General features: G+C 48.1%; 1 protein-coding gene across 1 annotated transcript in view; it reads right to left on the reverse strand.

Annotated features, from left to right (window-relative positions):
* Positions 1 to 13,351, reverse strand: part of IGSF3 (immunoglobulin superfamily member 3) — a 66,491-nt gene extending 53,140 nt beyond the window's left edge. Inside the window, 1 exon segment of the mRNA XM_018077096.3 lies at positions 12,976 to 13,351. Coding sequence (XP_017932585.3) covers positions 12,976 to 13,351 — 376 coding nt within the window.
* Between the last annotated feature and the right edge of the window lie 10,052 nt (positions 13,352 to 23,403).

The following is a 23,403-nucleotide window of genomic DNA, read 5'->3' on the forward strand; positions in this document are numbered from 1 at the left end:
TCCCTCAGCCCACTCACCCTGTGCCTTGCATGCCATGCCTCCACTTGCTCCCCTTCACGTTGCCCAGCACTGGGATGACCACAACCTTCCCTTTCCCAGAAATTCCCCCCTAACCCACAGCAGCCAAAGGGTTCCATCTTTGACCTAGCTTACCCTGCACCCCGGGACTCTTCCTGGAGGCAGGAGCCCCTCATGCCAAGGGGTGCTTTTCCCCAGGGCCACCCTGCAGCAGTCACCATGTCCTCTAGACATGCCCTTATACTCAGCTGGCTTCAGCTGTGTCACAGCTTCAGTAGGGCTTTCTGGATGACCAGCATTGCTCCCAGCTACTCATTAGATAAACTCTGCAGAGCCACCACACAGGTGAGGCCTGAGTAGCAACCCTGGATTAGTGACACATTGGCACAGGATGTGACGGCAGATGGGAAGAGAGTGGAAGCATCCCTGTGGCCACAGCAAGTCTTCTGCAGTGTCCCAGAGCAGCTGCCCCTCTCAGGGTGGTCCCTCTGGCCAGCCCCCACAACAAAGGAGCTCCCTCAAAGCCCAGAGCCTCTCCAAATGCTCAGCTCATTCCTCTGGCACCCCCACCTCTCCCCCTGCTTTCCCCTCCTGGTATGCAAACGTTGCTGTGCCAGCGCTCCCACCTTCCAGCCACCAGTGCCAGGTGGGCCACACAGCCACCACCTGCAGTTTTGCAAGGATGTCCTGTCTGTGAACAGGTGGCATCAGTACACCTGAGAGAGCTCAAAAGGTGACAACAGACTGCTAGAGTGCCTGTGGTCATCCGTGGCACGCTGATGAAATTCTTCAGCAGACAAGAGAGCCCAACATTAACCCTCTGATAAGTAACCCGCCGCTTTGGGATCTCTTCATTTCCCAACAGTAGCACAATGCCATAAAGAAAACTGACCTCTTTAAACCTTCTCATCCTCAGTAAGTTTGGCATTACAAGTTATAGCCAGGAAATGCTTTTGGTAAGAAAGCATTTCTTACTTTATTAAAATCTTGGTCTCTCGAATAGGCAGCTAAAAATGAAGAGTGACAGGGTCTGAGATTGTTAAGTGCTCAGAGCACATCGTGCCTAGGAGAGGGGCATTCCTGTCCAGAAAACCCTGCCTGCCATGACACACTTCCCCAAGACAGGCATCCCTAGCTCTACATTTCTTTGTAGAGCCCTAAGCTATCATTTTAACTTGTGCACAGTAAGGAATGAAGCCCCGAAGGGTGTAGTATGTTGAAAGACAGTGTCAAGGAACCAGAGCAGGACACCGAAGGGCATCCAGCCCATTAGTCCCAACTCAGTCAGTGATGATCCCTTAAGACAGAGGCTCATTCAGATTTCAAATGGGGAGCAGAGCAGCCCCACCTCTTGCCTCCGCAGGGTTAAATCATGCTTCTCTATGCATTCTAAAGCGCCTTTGTTCGGGTTCGCCCTGTTAGCTCTGCCTTTGCTCTTTGTAGGCTCTCCAGAAACATCCCTTATTGATGACAAGGGCAAGTGGGGCAGCTAATCCCATTCCATTAGCATCCTCTGAAACACTCCAAGGACTAGGGATGCTGCCCGGGTGCAGGTGGCCAGAAGGCGGCTCTCGCTAAGCCAGCACGACTTCTGGTTGTGTGCACACACATCCAGCCCTGGAGCCGTCTGCTGTCAATAAAGCCTGCTGGAGGGAGGGAGAGGATAAAGAAACAGCCCACACGTGGCTCCAAAGCAGACTTTTCTCTTACAGGCACGGCTTTCCCAATGCCAAAGGTCGCCACTGCTCCTCTTTTCCCAAGGTGGCAGGAAAACCTTAAACTGGGGGGAATGTGTTAGTGTAAAAACAACTGAGTGCCACCCCACAGGGCCCAGGGAGGGTGGGTGGGACACCCCCAGCCTCCCATGCTCCTGGGAGCTACAGCAGCACAGCCCCTGGTACCCCAGGGGGCAGATCTACAGAAGCCATCCCCTCCTCAAATGATGACCCAGCACTGCCTGCAGCACTCTCACATTTCTTGCAGCCCTCCTTCCCATTACATTTTCCATTTATAAACAGCTGTTTGGCAGTATTACTAATCAGTACTGCACAGAATAATGTTACGTTTCCCACCACATTACTATTTTATCTTCTTTCCTCCCCACCTCCAGCTGCTGCTTTCCTTCCACCACCCCCAACCTCGAAAGAAATAATACATTTCTTCATTTTATTTGGGTTCTACTTCTCTGATAATGTAAACAATTTACTTACAACCCATGTACCAAAAAAAAAAAAAGAGGAGTTTTTTTTAAAAATTAAATACTGTTAAACCCACTTAAAATAAATACTTGCTGAAGGAGTATCAGCTGGAGACTGCTCTCTGACTTATAATAATCCCACTGCACCCAGGGAAATCCTCTTAAACCTATATCAGATAAAGATTGTAAAACTGTTAGAGGGCTAAACTGACAGGGCATCCACAGAATCAAGATGGTTTCTCTCCCCAGCTTCTCCCTACCAAGGGGCAGCTCTGCCCCAGTGCAGGTCAGCACATGAAGCAAAACCCTGCATGACAGCAGGAGCTGAAGGGAGAAGAGGGAAAAGGCCAGTCCTGCCAGGGCTTTGGGCTGGAGGAGGAGGAATAGGCTGCTGTGGAACTCCAAGCCTACCTCTGAAGCACCAAAGAGTTGCTTTCCCTTTCCCACCTCTCCAGGAGGAAGCAGAAGCAGGGCAGAGACCCTCTGGAGCTTTAAACCTAAAGAAGTCTCCCCCTGGCCCCAGGATGCTCAATAGCAACATCTCTAAATTAGCTGATAAGGATTCCAAATCATCGGAGCTGGGGGGGGACAGAAGCAGTAGGCTTTCAAGTTTACTGTTATCTTATCTGAGAGGACAAAAGGGATCTGATGTAGATTGGTAGTGCTGCTAGGATATTTTGGGCCCGTGTTGCTCTGCAGTTTGCCTGAACATTGGCCATCAGTTTGTTTTGTAGTTTTTCAACAAAAAGATATGCACCCACACCACAGTGAGCATGCAGCTTCGTGGCACAGAAGCAGCCTGGCTCAGCAATGGGCACTGCACTTCCCCTCTGCTACGTGGGGACTTGATTGTTCACCACCAGACCTACTTGTTCTCCAAGACAAAGCAAGAAAAGCCTCGGCATCAACAGCAGAAACAGATGCCCCTGCCTCTTAGGGCAGGAGACCGACAGAAATGCAGAGCAACCCAGTCTAAGAGCTAACCCAGGCTGAAACTAAAGAACAAATAAAGCAATGCTCCAGGGAAAACAAATTAAAAAAAAAAAAAAAAGAGAAAGAGGAGCGGGAGGAAGAGTAAGCACGGCAAAAAACCTCCCCAGGGAGGCAGCAAGAGAAGCAGGCAACTTAGAACGTGAAGTTTTCAGCAGTAATCGAATAACCATTGCAGGGTTTCTCAGTGCTGCAGCTGGCTGGAGCCACGGGGACCGTATTCCACTTTCAGAGTTCACTGAGCAATTGCTAAGGCAGGGGACGGGTGCCATATGTTACCAGCTGCGCTCGCAGCCACCGCTTTCCCCATTTAACGCCGAGAGACTGTTTGGAGGCGCGCGGGCAGGGAAAACCTGCACACTTTGTGCCGCTCCCCCGCCACCCACCGTGCTGGAGAGGCCGCCAGAAATGCCAGCAGGCTCCTGCCAATGACACTTAGAGCGGGTCCCCATGCCAGGGAGTCACCAGGCTTGTGCTGGCTGCTCAGAACCCATCCAAAAGCAGGGAGGTGCAGGTGGAAGGGGATGGATGCCCCTCAGCCCCCCTCCAACGAGGTGGAGGCAGCCCCTGGAAAGCTGCCGAGTGCGCAGGAGGTAGGAGGCAAGGTACCAGGCTCTGCCCATCCCACATTACAGCCTGCTGCCTTCACCACCTGCTCGCCTGACCCAGCCCAGCTCCTTCTGGCTCTCTGTATTTTTTTTCGTCTTCCAGAGCTTCTCTCAGTTGTGCTTATAGTGAAAAAGTCACCATTTGGGGGGGGGGAAGACAAGTTGGGAGCTGCCCAGAGAACATTAGGAGGAAATGTTAAATTCAGGATGGAAGGTAGCATTAAACTGTTTTCAACACCAGACAATGTTCTGTCCATGACTTGAACCTAGGGTGCTGAGTAACCCATCTGTGGTAGAGTTGGCCTTCAAATGCACCAGGGTCTCTGACTAAAGATTTTTCTATCCTAGTTAAAAACATTTGCACTCTAACTCCTATCAGCATAACACCCAGACATTATGGCAATATACAGAAAAAGCCTATACCACCAACCCCTCTTCTCAGAGGCACAGACTGAGAGGCATCCTATAAAGCAGTATGACAATTAGGATTACTGATACCTCATTTTACCAGGGACTGGCAAAGCACGTGGGAAGAGCCAGCAGGAGAAGAGAAAAGGGCATGTGGGCTGAGCAGAGTGCTGTTTTCAGCCAATCCTTTCAGGGCAGCAGAGGACCCCCAAGCCTTGCAGCCTCCAGCCTCACTGACACTGAGCAGACAACAGGCTCAGCAAAGGGCAAGTGCCACAGTCCCATCAATCTGAGACGTCCAAGTGGAGCCAAGCACGGCCAGAGCAAACTAGAGGGCACGACTTGGAGCCTTCAGAAAAGAGGCTTTTTCAGGAAAGACTGCTTTAGTTTCCAAAGATCATTTTAACTGACTGGTCTGATGCTACCGCATGGAAACCTACCCAAGCAAAACACGGCAGCTCTTTACAGTCTGAAGGCAAATCAGCGTTCCATATTCCATGCCTCCCTTCCTGAAAAGTAAGGGACACAGCAAGCCTGGAAGCCAGAGGGTTCGTTTTAAAGACCAGACTAGATCTGTGAGCAGAGGGCTGTGCAGTTGCCTGAGGCTATGTTAATTTACATTTTTAGAAATGCACTTTAGAATACATTTTTTCTTACAATGCACTGGTACAAGCGCATAGACATGTACGAAAAAGGACACGTATTCTTATTGTAATTCTTCTCCACACGCTAGCTAAATTTAAAAAAGTACCTCTACCTCAAAAGGGACAATACAGGAAAAACATATGGAATACAGTGATGTGCCCCAATTGTGTCTGATGCCAGGCTTTTGAGAAATGGGTAGGTGGACGGCATAAAAAAAGAAAGAATCCATTCCCCAGCTGAGAGCCCTCCCCACAAAGCATGTCATGCCACCAAGTTGCCCATGGTTTTGAGGGATGGGGCAGAAAGGCGAGGGAGGAAAAAACCAAACCACACAACAGAGAAACAAGAGAGTGGATACAATGGATTATCCATTTTTTAGGCATGGTTTGCCCACGATTTGTTCCATTTCTCCTGCACAGAGGTACAGAAGTGACATAATGTAATACAACAACATGAAAGTCAAAATCAGGCAAGCAATTCCAACAGGAAACAATAGGAGATGGCATACTTGCAACAAAACAGGAGCAATTGGAAAGGTTTAGCAGGAAAATACAGTAACAGGGGATGAGATAAAGACACACAAAATGAGTGAACCATGTCTCACTATGCAGGGACACGTACAGAGATTTCTGTTATAAGCTCTCAGTTATAACCTGAATTGTATCTACAAAAAAGTGTTTTAGAAAGCACAAGGAATAACCAGCCATTGCAATTCATTGCCAGACTGTACAAGACTAAAGCCAAGACTAAAAAAAAAAATAACAAAAAACACCACAAAAAAAAATCTCCAACCAAGCAAAACCTCCAGGAAATTTAAACAGGTCTCAGTGCGTTCCTTTTTCCAGTGGGAGTTTCAAATCTGGAAGGGGCATGGAGCCTCTGGACTGGCTTCCTGCGTGTCCATGCCACAGCAGGCTGTAAGGAAGCAGCCCCTCCTGCCAGCTCCAGAGTCACCAGCTGCAGGGTTGCCTGTGCCAGGCTCCCACATTCCTGCCCAGGGCACTGTTGACCACCAACCCCCCAGTCGGGCAGTGCCCATCAGCCTCACAGCTTCTGCAAGGGGAAAATTGGGTAAGCTTAGGCAGCTATACTTTCAGGATATCAGAAATGACTAAGCAGGACTGGAGATGAATCCTATTCAGCATCATTACCAGGCAAAGCTGGAATATAAGCCTTTGTTTCTATCTCCCGCTATCTGAGGAGCTCAAAGCACATCACAATTATTTGGCTTAGACTTTGTGAAAGGCTTGTATGCTATTATCCCTAATTTTACCAGCTGGAAAATGGTGGGGTAGATGGAGAGTGCCATATCCAGGGACATGCAGCAAGTTGGAAGCATGTTAGGGTCCGATGTCTCCAGCATCACAAACCAGGTGCTCTGGTTTGCTGGTGCGATTCCCCACGGCATATCCATAGGAACTGCCAGAGGTAGATATGTTTACCCCTCCTCATTCCTCCCCCATTAACAGACAAACTCCTCCTTCCCATTCATAGCAGGAACAGAAAGAACAAGCAGAGAAGCAAAGGTCAAATTTTACTTTGAAGGTTATTACAGAGATTTGGGCATATAAAGGGGGACAGTAAGAATAAAATACCCCGTGTCTAGTTGCAAAGGACCACCTATAAGAAGGCATTTGATTTTTTTTTTTTTAAACCTCTTTTTAATGTCAGCTAAAGGGTAATTTGAAAGTGAAGGACATTTTACTCCTCTGGGGAGCTAATTACTGCAACAAGCAAAGCCCAAAGAGGCAAAGATGAATGTAACTCACAAAGCACAACACCAATCCTACAGCTCACTGTGGTTAACTCAGAGGGCTTGGCCAGATAAGGCACACACAAGCCTCACAGAGGTATCCAAGCCGCTGAGATGGCCTCAGAGATTAGGACATCTGTGCTTAGGATTCCCAAGTTCTACCTTCGTACACCAGAGCAGAGCAATAGAGACAAACTCCTGCGACCCCACTGAAAAAATAAGAACAATATGAAATACAGAAACTACGCCAGAAAAAAAGCATTTGGGGATGTACAATAGGTCCTTGCTGTTCTCACCAGGTTGAGATCACCAATGTTATGCCATTATTTAGCACTGACCCTCCAAACTCCATTCTTTAGCACCCTCCCTCCAAACTGCTGCCTAAGAGTGGCTCCTACTGCATCACAGCCAAGCAGCTCATCATAGGATCATGGGACAATTTGGTGTGGAAGGGACCTTGGAGGTGGGTAGTGCAACTACGGGGTCAAGCAGAGTCAGCTATAAGGCTGCTCAGAGTTTGATCCTGTCAGGTCTTGAAACCCTCCAGAGATGAAGCCTGTGCAATCTTTCAGGACAGGCTGAACTGCTTGTTTCGATTTTTGCCTGTTGTTCCTCATCTTCAAAAAGCCCAGTCTCCCCAGGACACAAGCTGCTCACTCAACTACAGTGACAAACACTTTTTTCCCTGTCTCTCAGGTGAAGAAGAAGAAAAACAAAAAGGCAGCACAGAAAGAAGAGCCCCCAAAGACTTCTATCAAAACTGGTAGATGCTTGTCTGTGAGGCTGCCATCTCTCTCTTCGACACCTCCCTCAAGCAAACCCACCTTCAGCCCAGTTGACAGCTGGAATAAACCAGCAGCCACGAGGTCCACATGATGAGAAGTGACTGCTCTCACCCTGAGTCCCCCCAGGTTCCCAGGAGCAGACTGTGCTCTCCCAAACCTGGCAAAACTGTGCCGTGACATTCTCCCTCTGCTCTGTGCACAGACAGATCACGTATGGCAGCACTTGACAAAGAAGAGGGGGAGCTGCTGGCGACATGCTGCAGCAGCTGGTATGGACTAACAGAAGTCCGGGGGTTTTTTTTTGCCTCCTACATGCTCTTTATCTCTCAGCAGAGAGATTCCAGGGGCTTTTGGTGGGGAGTTCAACGAAAGACTTGCTTTCTTTTCTTGAGTGCTTGTCTGAGACACATGCAGCTCCTTTCCTTCCAGTGCTCAGCATCTGGACAGCACAAATCCTTCTTGCAGCTCCTGTGCCACCAAAGCCTCTTATACACACCCTACAGACATCCTCCCTGTCCCAGCCACAGGCCACATAGTTACATGCCACAGCTGAAGAGCACAGAGGACGACCCCTTCAAGAAGACTGATTATTGGTGAGCAGAGAGCTACAAGCAACTTAGGCAGCTCAGCATCAGGAGACAAGACCCCACCAAGCAGAGCCACAGCCAGCATGACCTCAGGCAAAGAGGCAGCTGGCTCTTCATCCCATCAATGCCCTTGCCCACCACCACTCCTAAGCCTGGCATGACACTGAAACTCCACTACAGTGGGGCTGCCAGCCAAAAAAACCCCCACATCCAGCCCCTGGGAGCCATCACAGCCTTGCAGTACCAGGGGGACAGGGTAGAGGTGAAGGCACCAGCCTACCCAGGCAGGGTGAGACCAGAGTGAAGTAGCAGAGAGCAGAACTGTGGCCAGGCTGAGAGGGCAGACAAGGGAACCCCCTGAATAGCACCTAGCTAGCACAAAGCCTCTCTGCCTCACTTTCACCTAAGCCTGGCAGGAAGGAGATGCTGGTGACCATCCCTGCAGGCACTCCTGCCCACTGCAGAGGCAGCTGTGTCTGAGTGCTCCTTGTTTTTCAAGTCTGCAGTGAAATGGCTTCTTCCCAGTCTGTGGTACCGTGGTCTCTCCTCCCATCCAAAACCCTTTCATTTTTTTTGCTTTATCTTGTTTGGGTTTGATGCTGTACAGCTGCTTCCCCCAAAATAAAGAGTAAAAGGGCTGCCAGCCCCTCAAGTGCTTTGAAACCTTTCCTCCCGCTCCATCACTGCCTGTTTAAGAAAAACCTCAAAGCTTGATTTCTTCCCTCAAATCACTTACTCTGAAAAAGAGCTCAACGTTTTTGGGAGCACAGATGAAAAAACACGGAGATAAAAGTCTGAAGCTTCTGAAGAGGTTAGACCTGGGCCCCTTTGCTGTTATCTAAGTAAGGGTACAGGCACACAAACAACTCATTGCACAGACACAGTGGAGTACAAATCTGCAGTGACTCACGCACACTGAAGGAACTGCCACGTGCTCATTTCTACCCTATAGCAAAACACAAGTTTACCCATCAATGTGAGAAGCACAAACCAGCATTTATTTCAGTTTGCACAGCCATCCCTGCAGCTTCACCACCTAAATAACTGCACAAAAAAACTCCTCTTCTGGAAAATACTGTTGTCCTGTCAGCGGTCACGCTGTGTTTCTAGGATGCTGCTTCCCTTCACCTGCAAATCCTCTGCTGTCCTTAACTTCTTCCAAAAGTGAATAAACAGCCCACAGACTTCTCACAGCCTGCAACAAGCAGGCCAGGGTCCCAGTACAATTTCCAGTCAGGTGTGTATGGTCCCCAGGTCCCCTATTCAATCAATCAAATATAAGTTTTGTAACTCCCCTCTTCAGTACGCTCAAGTGCCTTCCCAATTCAACCACAAAGCCAAAATTCCCATCGGTTGCTCAGAAGACTCATGGGGGAAGTTTCTAAAAGTAGCCAAGTCTTCAGCCACTACTGCCTAGCATGAGTCTAACATCTAGGCTCTCCCTTTAGTCAACATGGAGAAGGATGCACTTAATTTAAACAAACGTGAATTGCTCTCCAGATTTGTCTCTGTCCTCTGATGGCAGATATTGCCTGAACATCTGTCTTAGGCAATGAGTCTGGTGCTAAATCAGTGGGAGGCCACTTGTGAGATCTTCCAAAATCTTTTCCCCCCACCCTGAGTAAAAGAGCATGAACTAGCCTCAACAATTTTGCATCAGCCTCAAGGAACTGAACTCTGAGGGCACACAAAGTTGCAGACCTCGCACATGGGCTAATCCTTTCTCATAAATCAATCACAAGGCCGTGGTTCCACCACATCTTGAAGAGCAGCAGCCCCCTTTTTTTTTTTTGCCACCTCTCTCAGCACCTAAAATTCAGACTGACATGTCCTAAACTCTTCCTCCTAACACACCTCACAGCACAGGTACATCATCTTCCCAATGACACAGCTCAGGTGGTGATTAGAAAAGGAGCAGCAAGATACAGAAGGGCTTGTTTTTGAAGCAAGGAAAGGAAATCGGAGACTGGTGAAAAAGATTAAGCCTTGATACACATGTTTGCATGGCAGAAGGCCCTTGAACCACATGACTGGCCTCATTTCCTAGCTTCAGTGAGATTAGCACTTGTGCTGCATGCCTAAATTCAGATAAGAGGCCCACAGAGTGCCTGGGGAGTACTTCTTACTCCAGGCCATCAGGTCCCCAAAGCAGTATTAGATCCTGGCCAAGATCCCAACAAAGGAAAAGGAATCTTGAGTGGAAACACCAAAAATGAGAGAGGGAGAACCAACCATGAGGTGGACAGAAGTGTACTTTCAAGCCCACCTGGCACACTGCTGAAGCTGACAAGATTATTTTTTAGCAGCTGCAGAGCTCTGGATACATGGCTGTCAATAATGCTCACGATGGCAGGAGCAGAGACACATCCCAGCTGCTCTGCTGCGAGTGGAGATGTCCCAGTGCAGAGACAGCAGCCCCACGTGCTGCTGCACCAGTGTCCCATCCAGCTCCCCCACCACAGGGCTGTGTCACACAGGTGGAAAAGGGGAGGAACATTCCTTCACCTCTCTACTCAAACCACAGGACACAACAGGTCCAAGGTGCCAGAGCAGCAAGTCTAATATCAACACTGCTTCAAACCCATCCATTTCACACATAAATGGAGAGAACAGAGATGCTAACAAACCTGCCTCCCTTCAGGCTTCGCCACTGCCAAAAAGGAGCCACTCAATCTAATGAGTCAATTAAAAATTCATAACTGGATGAAAGAAAAAAAGAAGTTTGGTTCTGGTTCTGAGAAAATGAGAACAATAATTCTCATTTAGCTCTTGTGTACCTTTTCTTGCACACATTGTCTGGAGAAACAAAGCCAACTTGAAAATCCAGGACCTGCAGCTGAGAGCTAAAAGAGCAGGAAAAAAGAAAGGACACGTGCTCTGTCCTGCCCTGCACAGAGAAGCCCGTTTCCCTGGCAGGACTTCACAGGGTCCAACAGGGCTGAAGTAAGCACTGGTTCACAAGAGTGGGAGCCAGAGGGAAGGCTCTTTGTAAGGGCCTGTTGTCTACAGGAAGCACTCTGGAAAATTCAGTTTCTGTCAGAGTTTGTCTAAACCACAGAAAACACCTTACACAGATGCACACATTCAAAAGCCAAGTGACCCTAAGTCATCTCTCAAGTGAATTTTCAGAAATGAATTAAGTCAAACCAAATTAGGGCCCAAAATCCTGAGCGCAAGCATCCATGAAGGGGCATAATGTGATTTAACTAATCCACTAAAAGTTACTTTAGATTCATTTTCTTGAGTATCTCTGACACATGTAAGCTCCAAAGCCAATGTCCTCAAAGCATTACTCATAGGTGTCTACAGAGTCCCAAATCTTACAAGTCATGTACTTGTGGCAAGGGCAGGTCAGAGCAAAAGCAAACCAGTCTAGCCTTGGCTGGTCACCAAAGCAGTTGCTGAGCTGTGGTTACAACCAGGAGCGTCCTGGCATCCCAAACCCCAGGAGAGCAGTGGAGGAGCTCCCCACTGTCCAGCCATGGGATATGCTTGCCTGCATCCCCCTCCTGAAGAACTTGACCCCATTCCATGGCTAACAGAGGTACTCTCACTTGATCCAGTGCCTCTCCTGTAAGGACCCAGCTCACAGGTTTCCACAGGGAAAACAGCTCCCTGGCAGAGCAACCCAGAATCCAACTTTGACTGCCACAACCTCACCCTGCCCGCGGGCGCTTTTTTTCAGCAGGTGTTGGTTTCAATGGGCTTCACTCCCTCAAGGTGACCTTACAGCAGCAGTGCTGACTCAGTCTTGTTTAAACTGAAGTGGGAACTGCAAATCCGGACACCTGAAGCAAACCATGGAACTACAAAAGAATAGAAGAGTATTTAGGCATCTACTTCCGTGCTGCTCATGGACATCAGGTGGGAAAGCAGGCAGCTAAATAAGCACCTGCACCCATACTGTGGGACTTCACCCGGGAGAGTGGCTGCTCTTTTGAAGAGCAGAAGCCAAGGCCACACAAGCTGGAAGCAGAAAGCACAACCCAGAAGGGAGCTACTGTGATTTAAATCACACCTTGGCTCCTTTCACACTGGGTTCCCTGTGTCAACAATGCCTGAGCCGGCAACGCCCTCACCGGCTTGCACGGCTGGGTAACTTCCAAGTGGTTTCCAAGCTGCAGGCTCACAGACATCTCTCCCCCAAGAAAAGTAAGCCTTCTTGCTGTCTGTGGGCTTAAAATTGCTAGAGGGGTGTCTCTGCTGCAAAGGAGCTCTTTTAGGGGTCCTTCAGCCAAAGAGTTTGACAGAAGCTATTTGACTGCTGTTAGCCGAGTTAGACGCTTCAAATACAACCCTGTTGTGAGGTATGAAAAGCAAAGCTGAAGCTTGGAAAGGTCAAATCAGCTAGTCAGAGGTGCTGCGGAATTACTCCAGATTTTAAAGAACCTCTTTTTGATTTTTCTAACACAGACCAAAAAAAAAAACCAACCCAACCACCAAACAAGCTTCCCCACAGTCATCTACGAATAGCTCAATCTGATCAGTGTGCTGGTTTCAGGCTGCATTCAGCACTGCCCTCTGTTAAGACCCTGAAGATGACCATCTCTCCTGTTCCCTTTACGTGTCACTCCTTATCGCTCCTCTCTTTCCCGCTCCGCTACTTCACCACCTTTAGCACACACAGCTCTCTCCTCTGTGGCTTGTGCCATTTGATGCAGACTCCCTACTCCTCTTCCTCTGCGTAAACCAGATTCACATCCGCCTTTCTTTCAGCCATGGCTTCAAACGTCCCTCTGCCCGGCTATGCTGCCTGGTGTCTCATTTTTGTAAGGGTCTTACTAACAGAGAAAGCTCGGTATGTCCTGCATCTCTATACCATGATCCCTGCAATTCATACACTGTGCCACCTGCTCTCTGCTCCTATTCTCCTCCACAGTTTTTTTCCCCCCGACAGCCATGCAGACTCCCATTGCACATGGGGGGTCCAATGGTTTGTGCCGCGCTCCAGCTGGGAGACACCCCGTTGCCCCGGACAGCTTACCCACGAGGTTCATCTTGGCGCTGTAGCTCCCGAAGTACCTCTCGTCGGTGTTGGGCGTGTGGCACTCGTACTCGCCGGCGTCGCGGTCCTGCAGCTCCGTGATGTGCAGCAGGACGGCGTCCCCCTGCACCCGCTCCACGTAGATCCCGCGGCCGCGCACGCGCTGGGTGTAGATGGCGTAGGGGAACGAGGGGTCGACGGTGCTGACGATCTGCACCTCTCGCTCGGGGGCCGAGGGCAGGTAGATGGACCACTGGAAGTTCTGCTCCGCCGGGCCCTGGTAGCCGCTCACCTTGCACCACAGCGTGACGTGGGACCCCTCCGTGCGGTACAGGGGTCCCTCCTGCACCGTCACTTGCCGCTGGGCCAGTGCCATGCCTGTGGGAGGAGAGGAGCCCAGCGTTACTTCCCGACAAGCAATCCCTGCACCTCACCCGGATATACCCATCCTACCCCTTCCACGGCAAGCCCTCACACCCCATTCACAGCTGGCACGTCAGGCTCAGGCACAGCACCCCCAGCTTTCTTGCTGACTCAAGAGGAGTGTTTTTTAAAATGCCCCATGAAAGCAGCAGTGTTGAGGTAACATAAACCCTTTGTTGGGTAGCGTTAAGAATCCACACATGAAAGTGCACTGCACTGTGCAGTAACAAACCAGAAGCTTGAGGTGACAGGTCTTTGTTTTCAGGACTGCTTTTACTTTTTAACTCAAGTACGCTGTGATTCCAGGCTCACATTGCTGCCAGGGGGCATGAGGAGGTGTTAAGGGGGGCCACGGAGCTGCTGCTTGGGGCTACTCTGTTCAGCAGTGACTCCCTCATCTCCTGGCACAGCCCAACCAGGATTACCTTCTACCAGCAGAGAGGTCCATCTGCAAGCCAGGAGGCCACACTCCCTCTCCTTCGGCGCCTGGGCCACCCAACTGCAGTGCCCCGAGCACCTGCCCTCCATCAGCAAACCTGCCAGAGGCTTTGGCTGGTACAAAATCCCATTCTTTTTCCCGCAGACCCAGCACACCTTCTCCAGTCTCTGCTACGCTTGTAAAGGCACACAGAGAAAAATACCAGGTCTCCAGCACTGCCTTTCCGAGTCCATTTGAAAGGTGTGTATTTAGTACACAACAAAACCAATTGAAGTAAATGGAGGGAGTGGGCGCTGTTACACTCAGGCTTTACCGCCCCTGGCTGCTGAAGCCGAGACCCGGCGCAGTGCGTTGTACACACACCGACGTGTGCAGCACCAAACAAAGACAACCCCGCGGCACGGTGACTGCCATCCACTGTATTTTTACACAGATTATGGATGGCTGGCCCCTGGGCTCATGGCACATTACCAGCACAGCCCTCCAGGGGCCGGATAAATTACAGCAATCTATCTTGTTTGTTGCTACATCAAAGGCTCGAGGTCTGGAGACCACGGTGGGTGTTCATCGGTTATTGAGTTACCAGCAGCATGCACACATGGCAAGGTCAATCATCCTGGCTTCTGTGACTGCTTGCTTGCCATCATAAAGCAGCAATAAGCCGATTTAAAGCAGGTCCTGCATAATCACGTTTGCAAATTTCATCCTCTCTGTGTGTATATTGGGGGGTTCCCCCCCCCCCCGTCCAATTTTCAACAACAATGTTCAAGCACAGAGAAGAGTTTAACCTTTCAAAAACTGGCATCTTGCAGGTGAAGAGGCAGCCTTGTATCTGGGGATTATTGATTCAATCCCACCCTCTGGACAGGGATGTCCAGATATGAAGTTTTCCTCCACAGCCAGTCTGGACTGGAGCCAGGAGAGATGGTTCTTAGCAGCTTAAAACAAATTGTGAAAAATGGGTTCAGCACATCCATCAGGGCATGCAGCTGAACAGATGGAGTGCAATTCAAACTATTAACTTGGGCTCAGCTTGCTGCTGCTCCAAATTATGTTTCTTTTTACTCTTTATGAAATAATATGATTTAAAGGGAGGACCAGGGAAAGCTAGCACGTTTGAAACAAACAGGGAGAGGAACAACAGAGGCAAACACTCCCCCACTGTTTGCTGTACCAATGCCTTCATCCTGAGGAAAGATACCACCAGAGACAACTAACACATCTAAGGTGCAGACAGCCTCTTCTCTCACTCCATAAAGGCCAAAGGACAAAGCAAATACTGCAGCCTTTGAAGTAAACTGTTTTTAAAGTAGCAGGAAGGGTAAGATCTTTATTACACACTTAAAGACAGCTCATAATCCAATTTTTGTATTCACATGTAGCCTTGCTACAGCATGCAGATAGCCCCACATGCAACGACACAATAAAAACTGCACCACAAATCTAACATGCAGCGGTAGGAATTAAAAGTTGCACACATGACACTCATCCAGGTATTTGCCAGCTAAGTGCATGACCTTGTTGTGCAATCTTTTAATACAGCGCTGGATTTTTTCAATGGGAATTCTTTGAGGAGTTTTCCAGCTATCCAGTTGAAAAACATCATTTTATCAGACTGGCACTTCCAGAGCTCATTGGCAATATCACAACCTCGGAGACCCACAGCACAGACCTCTGTGCCCTGATGGAGGCAACCTGTTGGTAGATGTCAAATCCCACCACTCCCATGGCCAGCACTAACATGTGCTTCCTTTCTTCCCTTGCCAGTGGTTTCTGGGACCTTGACTGTTAACCCTAAAACCTGGAGTCCTCCTCCAGGTTTAGAAGAGACATTCCTCCTCTCCTATTCCCTCTTGCTGCACCTTCCTAATCCAACCAAAAGTGAGAGACTTAAGAGCCAGAGTTCCTTTGTTCCCACTCTGGCTCCAGGAACCCAGGCAGCTGAGGGGACAGAAGAACACAGCACAGGAAAAACTCCTGCCTAGCTCCAGTGCGGGTAGAAGACAAAACGGCCAGAGTTTTGTTACAACTTGCAGCAAGTTGCTGTCCCAGAAGTGAGACAGATGCAAAGGCTGAGCAGTTGGAGGAACAGGTTGGATCTCCAGAGAGGCAAGGAGCAGCACATCCACAGTTCTGCTCCCTGTGCCTGGCTGCAAACTCCTGCTCCAACACAGCTGGGCACAAATGCTTTTCAACACTTAAAAGAACTCCACAGCGCAGAGGCAAAGATACTTCTCCAACAAACTATTTTAATCAAGAAAGGGAAAGACAAAACCAATCAGCCTGAGGCAGACATCCAGCACTACAAGTTTTCTCCTCAAACAGTTGCCTTCTCTATGATGTTTGGCATTTTTCAAGCCCTGGGAATTGCTATATCCACGAACACACTGTAATCCAGAGAAGAACTGCATTTCTTAGCAAGCAAGCATTCTGGTTAACAAAAAATAATGTGCCTGAGATCCCATTTTAAACTCTTATCTTTCCCTGTTGAAGCGAGAGAAGAGCTCACTGGAGGAGGAGCTGCGCACTCCACACCTTCCCTAGGACGCCCAGGAGGCAGTGATGGTGGCATTTGGCTGGTACCATGCTGGCACAGCTGGCTTTTAATTGCAAATCCAACATGATTTACTGACAGCGCAAGGGCTGATATGGAGGACGTAGCGAGCCAAGCACTACTTTAAAATTAATAAGAAATTATAGATTTGTGCGCCTGTTTTTTTCCAAAAGACAGTAAATCTCATGAGATAAGGAGGAAGTGTTCCCTGATCCTTATCCCCTACAGATGAGGGCTATTGTTGCCAGCCTTTTGAGCTAAGAGTAAGCCAAACAACAGTCAGGCAGCTCTTAACACTTCCGCTGGTTTACCCATCTCCCAAGCCCCGTCTGGAGTCAGGAGGTGCATGGGGGATAAGAGGAGGCAGCAGAGGCAAGAGGTGGGTGATTAGACTCAAGGTCAGGAAACAAGAGACAGTACAGGACCCAGGAGGCTGCAGATGCTTGGTCCCTGCACCTCCCCTGTGCCAACCTGCCCAGTAGGCTCCAGGGCCCCAGCAAATGTCAAGGGAAGCAACTCTGAAAAGCAGGGGAAAGGCAAGGGAGAAATGCAACGTTATAGTCACACAGTCACTCGAGTCTCCCTTGTCATATCACAGCCAGGACTCGAATGCCTCTCCATTCAACCTCTGGGCAAGAAAGAAGCATCAGGCATCCCTGCCAGTCAGGCATCTCACCCAGGAGTGCTGCAGCTCAGCTTCTGAGCACACAGTGTCTCTGCAAAATCTGTACCCTCACAGCAACCTCAGATAACTATGGTGAGATCTGACCTTTCCATATGCAGAGCTCAGGTTTTCCACATGCAATTGGTCATTTCAGGTGCCTGATTTGAAGCAGTTTGAAGAAGCCACATTTCAGAAAGTGCCAAACATTTACCCTTTGGGAAGGAGGTGGACTTTCAGGTCCCTTTCAGAAGAAGAAGCGTGTGAAATTGTACCTGAGAACATTGATTCAAGGTTTATTGCAAGATAAGTGTAATGAAAGAAAGGATGGCTGAGCACACAGAAACTCTGCCACAGCATCAACACATCAAAAGAATAAATAAAAACTCATGACAGGATTATGAGGAACCTCTTGTGCAAACAGTTTCCCCATCTCAGAACAGTGTAGGTTATGTCTTCACCACATCCAAAGGCACTACAGTAGTTGCATCAAAGTATCTTACATATCAATAATTATTGCCACTAGTCATTTAATCTAAAGGGAAAACTTGAGCTCTTAGGAGTATTATCCTGGGTCTAATCACTAGGAGTAACTAAAAAAATCTTTATATTTTTCCATATCTTCCATAAGTGTAGGGTTGACAGCGTTGAACAACAAATGGATTACGTAGTTTGAAGGGGTGTTTCTACCCCTGCAGTTCAACAGCAGTTTTCCTTCACTTAGAAGCTCTAAAGCAGTATTTGTCAACAACTGACAATACTAATCCTAAATTTCCTTTAAAAATTAATTTGTGCCTTTGAACACAGTTATTAGACAGAAGACATTTCCAAAGAGATCCCTTTCCCCCGCACAAATACACAGCACACATCTGGGTTTTGTTGTCAATATTGTTTGTTCCATTCACAGGTGCTTCCGAGAATGTGTCAAGAGAAGAGCAACAATGCTGACAAACACCAGGGAATGGTTTCTATGTGAGAAATAATGGAGCCTGGAAAACAAGATGACTTGAAGGGGATCTGGTAAAGGTTTACACAAATACGTATTCCATGGAAAGGATGGTCAAAAAAATCAACCATTTACCATCTCTTCTAGTTTAAAAATCAAGGGCATCAATAGAAACCAGTCAGATCCAGCTTTATAAGCAAGTGTGGCAGCTCTTGCAGCTGCACATAGCATATCTGTGGACGTCCTTGCCAAAGGATGCCGTGGATGTGGAAAGCTGACACGGGTTGAAATATGGGTGAGAAAAATACTTGAAAGAGGGCTACTAAATAGTTAAGTCACACTGGGTTTGTGAGGCTTCCAAAACAAGCCAGAGTTGCACAGCTGCCTGCCTACAGCTTTTTGAGGTGTGATACTGAGCTAGGTGGAGGACTTAGTCTGAACTGGCACAGCTGCCCTTCACAACCCATGCCATCACAGGCTAAGCTCTTCAACCACATGGGTCACATCTGGTCTGCAGACTGCACTGGTTGTACTACAACAGAAGCTAAAAAATGGCACCATTCCAGCTTTTCCTCTAGAAGCCTGGCTATCTCTGCTCTGAGCACGGCCAACTGAACTGGCTCCCTCCACACACTCTGAGCCCTGACCCGGGAGCTTGTGCCCGTACGCAGGGAAGGGAAGGGGAGCGTGCAAAAATCCTGTTTGGCTACGACAAATCAGCATCTGCAGCAGACCACAGGACCTGGCAGAAAGTCCCCCAGTAATGAAGACAACTCAGACTCAAGTGCTAAAGAGCAGTCTTATCTCCTTGAGCTTGAGAGATGCTCTGGGCACGCAGAGCCCCAGAGCAGGTGCCACGGCCAAGCGCACCACGGGCTGCGGCAACCGCTGCCCTCCTGCCTCCGAGCTGCAGCAGCCCCTGTGCTGGCTGCCCTCACAAAGGGACGGGGCACACTCGGTTACCACCCCCAGCCCACCACGCAGGTCTCCCCTCGACTCGCTCCTCCTCAGTGCTTCCACTCCCCACCCCAAAACAGGAGCATCCAGCCCTGCGCAGGCCTTCGCTTCCAGTGAATCGCTCGGGGATAATTAACGCGCTCCAAGCTCATATTCCATCTTAATTCAGATTAATTTTTCAGTCTCCCTCACACACGAGGTCTCCCAGGGGACCACCCTTCTTCTCTCCTTTGTCACCCAGAGAGGATGCAGCTGGCTCTTGCCAAAGCCATCCCATTATACTTAGTCCCTGATCCCATTACTTAGTCCCGGCTTTTTCTCTGGACTTCACAGTGGGGCTGATACCCACAAAACACTAACTCGTTTCAAGAAGGCTCTTCCGAGCTCACAATTGTCCAGCCACTGAGAACATTTCCCCCCAGCAGCCATCACCTTTTTTTCATGGGTTGAAGACCAATATAATCTCTGAGGCAGACTCTGTCCCAACAGGCAACACCAGAACAATCTTCTAGCAACACACACCTGCTATTCTGTGAAGTCTCCTGTTAAGGTGCACAAATAAAAATTAGGTTCGAGCTTAATTTTTGCATAAATGAGTCACAGCAGGGACAATCTCTGTACACTGCAACCTGCTGCCAGATGGAAAAAAACAATGCTATCAGAAGAAAACATGTGGGAGCCCTCCCCCTATTTCTGTAAAGCCTCATTCTGGGAAAATCTAGTATTTTGCTTGGTATATTTTTTTGTCATGCCAGTTGAGTTCAGTGTACTGAAAGCCTGGCTGGAGCCACCTGCAGAACAACTCTGTCCCCATCCTCCACCCTATTGCTTTGATGTTTAAATCATGCAGCCAAGGGTGCCTGATCCCCTATCCTCCTCCACTCCTGCCACCATCCCGTCACTCCCAGCACATGGACCATCCTTCCTGAACCAACTCTAAAAGCAATTCACTCCTCATTCTAATTCCTCCCACTGCTAAGCCAACTAAGGGTGGCTAAGTGGAGAGGTCAGCCAGGGTCAATTTATACAATAATTGGTATGGAAATACCACAATCAGTGGGGAAATATCAAAGCATGGGCAAACGAGACAGGAGCCGCCAATGAAGCTCTTTGTTCTTCCAACACAACCGCTTTCACTCACCTCTGCTCGCTGCTCTGTCTCACAGCAGCTCGCTTCTGCAGCAGATGTTTACTGCCTTTTAAGAAAAATGTTTTCAATAAATGTGAAAGAGGTGACATTTCTTTTAATCACCACAGATTGTTGTGGTCTCTGCCGAGCTTCCCAAGTTCTGACTGTAAAAGAGGTCTTGTACCCCTGCTATAATTATGCATCCAGTCAGACATCCAACCCCTTCGCCAAGATCAGAGCCATTTTATATCTTTTGGTTCTTCTCAGATCTGGTCCTTTTATTGACAGAAGACTTCCTTACTTTCCCCAGTGTGGCACTGGTATTCTACAGTGTGAAATGTGATCTACCCTTGTGATTTTTTCCCCCACTTTTTTAAGCAAAGCACATACTATATGGATGTCACATTCCCCTAACTGCTCCTTCTCTGTGTCTACAATTAGGCATGTTAAAATATGCTAGTTTTAACACCACCTTAGAACGGCACATTCTTGAGTCACACAGATCATCTGTATTACTACAACCTTTAAACTTCTAAAAATGCTGAAAGTATGAAGGAATAATTCATTACCTACACTGGACACTGAGAAGACAAGATTCAGGTTGGTCATGGGAGCTAGCTACATGTTCAAATTCCCAGGAGCAAGGAAAGTGAGGCACCAGAAAGACTGCTTTGTGAGATTGAGGTCTCTCACACTACAGTTTCCTCTGATAGACATTTACTTTTTTCAAGGACAACAAAGGCAGAACCTGCCCCAGGGGATGCACTACACGAGATCTCCCTGTTCTCACAGTTCTATCCTTCTCCATCATCCCATCAGAAAGTAGATTTAAAGTTACTTTGCTGCACTGAAGTCTGAAACTACTCTTTAATCTAGTACAGTTTTACTTTGAAAAGTCACAGAGCTAAGCCTCCAGAAGCCAGCCAGCCACTCCTGTGGTCAGAAAAAAGAGCAATACCCTCTAATTTTGTATTAACAAAAGGAAGGAGGATGGCTGGGCACACAGGTCCTCAAGCTCTGGAGCTCATGGTGCTCACCCTTCTTACTTCACATGGACTTTGAAGCAGCTGGTGGAACAAGGTGTACGCGACGGAGAAGGCGAATAACAACACATGCTGATGTATAAGAGAGAGACTGAGCTGGCTGCCCTGCTGGTTCAGATCCATAATGGGAAATGATTGTTGGAGGCTCAAATATCTTTGTGCAACACACTCACTGTTTATTAGTTTTACTGTTTTCCTGCAAAGATCCTGAGAGGAAACAAAAAAAAAGTCCCTAATAATCTGCAATTCTTGTATTCACCAAAGACAAGACCAGTTTTTGACTAACCTCATACAAGGGCAGAGAGCTCCAGTACCACTACAAGGCTCTTTTCTGTACTTAAAGTAGAGCCCATCCCATGAACCTATTTAATCAACTATTTCTCTTCCCCCAAGGTCAGAACAGAAGTTTTGCAGCCCTTTTCCAACTCAGATCAGCATGTTCTTCGCATACTATACCACCGCTACCCTGATCATTATGGGAAAAATACACAAGCAGAAGCTCCCTGGCAGATTATACTTATATTGGGAATATGCAGGCAGGAAGTGTTGGATTGCCCACGCAGTACTTCTAACTTGCACTGCTCCTCGTGTCTTATCCTCAGGAGTTTATTCTTGCTTACAGCCCACTGAATACATGCCCCAGTGACTTATATCACTACGGCTGGTTCCAGGTCTGGTTAAGCGTTACAATACACAGCAGCATTTACAGCGGTCTGCTGGAATGCCCAAGGCAATGCCTACTTTTATATTTTCCAATGAAAAGCAGTGATGGTTTCATTACTGCCTCCCGAGTCTGAGCTTTGAAGCTGTAACCACAGTACTCACTGTAAGATTTAGTGTAGACCTGCACAAAAAGTGAAGTCTCCTAAGATTCCTACATGTGGGTTTTTTTTCTTCTGTTCTTTTAGCTCTTACAACACGTGTAAGGACGCACCATTTACCTTGGTGGCCCTAACACTGCTCCCAGATCTCTGAAAGATTCAGCATTGCCATGCTAGTACCAAAGCTATGGAGCATCAACACACATTTCAGAGGGCTGAACTTTTAGCTGGTACGTGTTCCCAGCCTATCAAGAGAAAGAGGTGAAATGGAATTGTTCGAGCAACAAAGCTAGGCAGGAAATTTCTGACATAGTTCATTATGCCCTGCAGCCCCTGTATTTCTTTTTATTATCCTTCTTTAGTCTTCAAGTCCTACATGTTCAACATCCAGGGTCACTCTAAGAACTGTCAAACATTATTCCCTGTGCGATCACTCACTCTCGGACAATAAGAAACTTCATTTTGTTTCACAGTCAATAACGTTTTAATGTCACTTCTTTTTTCGTTTTCCTGCATGCTCTGCAATCCCTCCCAATATTAAACAACAGAATGTCCCTATTATTGCTGTAATTCAGCTCATAACATCCCAGATGCTTAAAATACTCTCCCAGGAGAAAAGAGTGCAGAGTCATAAATCTCACCTTCACATTATCCTTGCCAAAAGGAAACAGCATTTACTACCCAGCCTCTCATTAAAGGAATTCCCTCTCTCTCATGAAGAGGTCTACTTCTGATCCATGGAGAGCCTGGTTCCTTCTCTCAAATTTATTTTTCCTAAAGAAAAACAAAGCTTCTTGCTCTCATCATTTGAAACAGAGGGAGGAAGGGCAGATACACAAGTGCCTTCCTCCATCTCCAAAGTGAAACTGCCTCCAGTGTTTTGGCCCATTTTCCATACTCCCAGAAGATGCTTAATTTGGCTTCCATCCCACTCCCTTGCTCTGAGTGACTCCAAAGATTTTGCCTTACTTTGGTATGGATGACATTTAGGAGTTCAGTACCCTTACTGTCTCTCAGACCTTTACTTGCATACTTGTTCTTCTGGGCAGGGCCAGAGCATCTCCTTTTCAACCTCCAAATCAGCAGCCACAGGCAGCCATTTATTAATTGCTTAACCCCAAATCGATTGCCTTCTACAGAGAGAAACTTAACAATGATCTATTAAATATTGACAGGTTGGAAGAGCTGATGACAAACAGCCCTGCTGCACATCCCAACCCACCCCCCCGCCTCCCAAAGCTCAGCATTCCTCCAGCACTCCAGCTCTGTCTTTAGGGATGGGTCTGCACTTGCTCCTGTCCTCCTTTGGAGCACACAGTTCTGTAGGAATGGCAGTGCAAGAAGTTATGAAGTGTAATATCCAGAAACGAATGCAGCCAAGAGCAATCTCTCACGCTTCCTTCTGGTTTGCTGAAGAAACATTTTCGCCCCTCAGCCATGGCCATTAGCATGAGA

This window comes from Manacus vitellinus, unplaced genomic scaffold (assembly GCF_001715985.3).
Source record: "Manacus vitellinus isolate BGI_N305 unplaced genomic scaffold, ASM171598v3 scaffold_35_pilon, whole genome shotgun sequence".
NCBI lineage: Eukaryota > Metazoa > Chordata > Aves > Passeriformes > Pipridae > Manacus > Manacus vitellinus.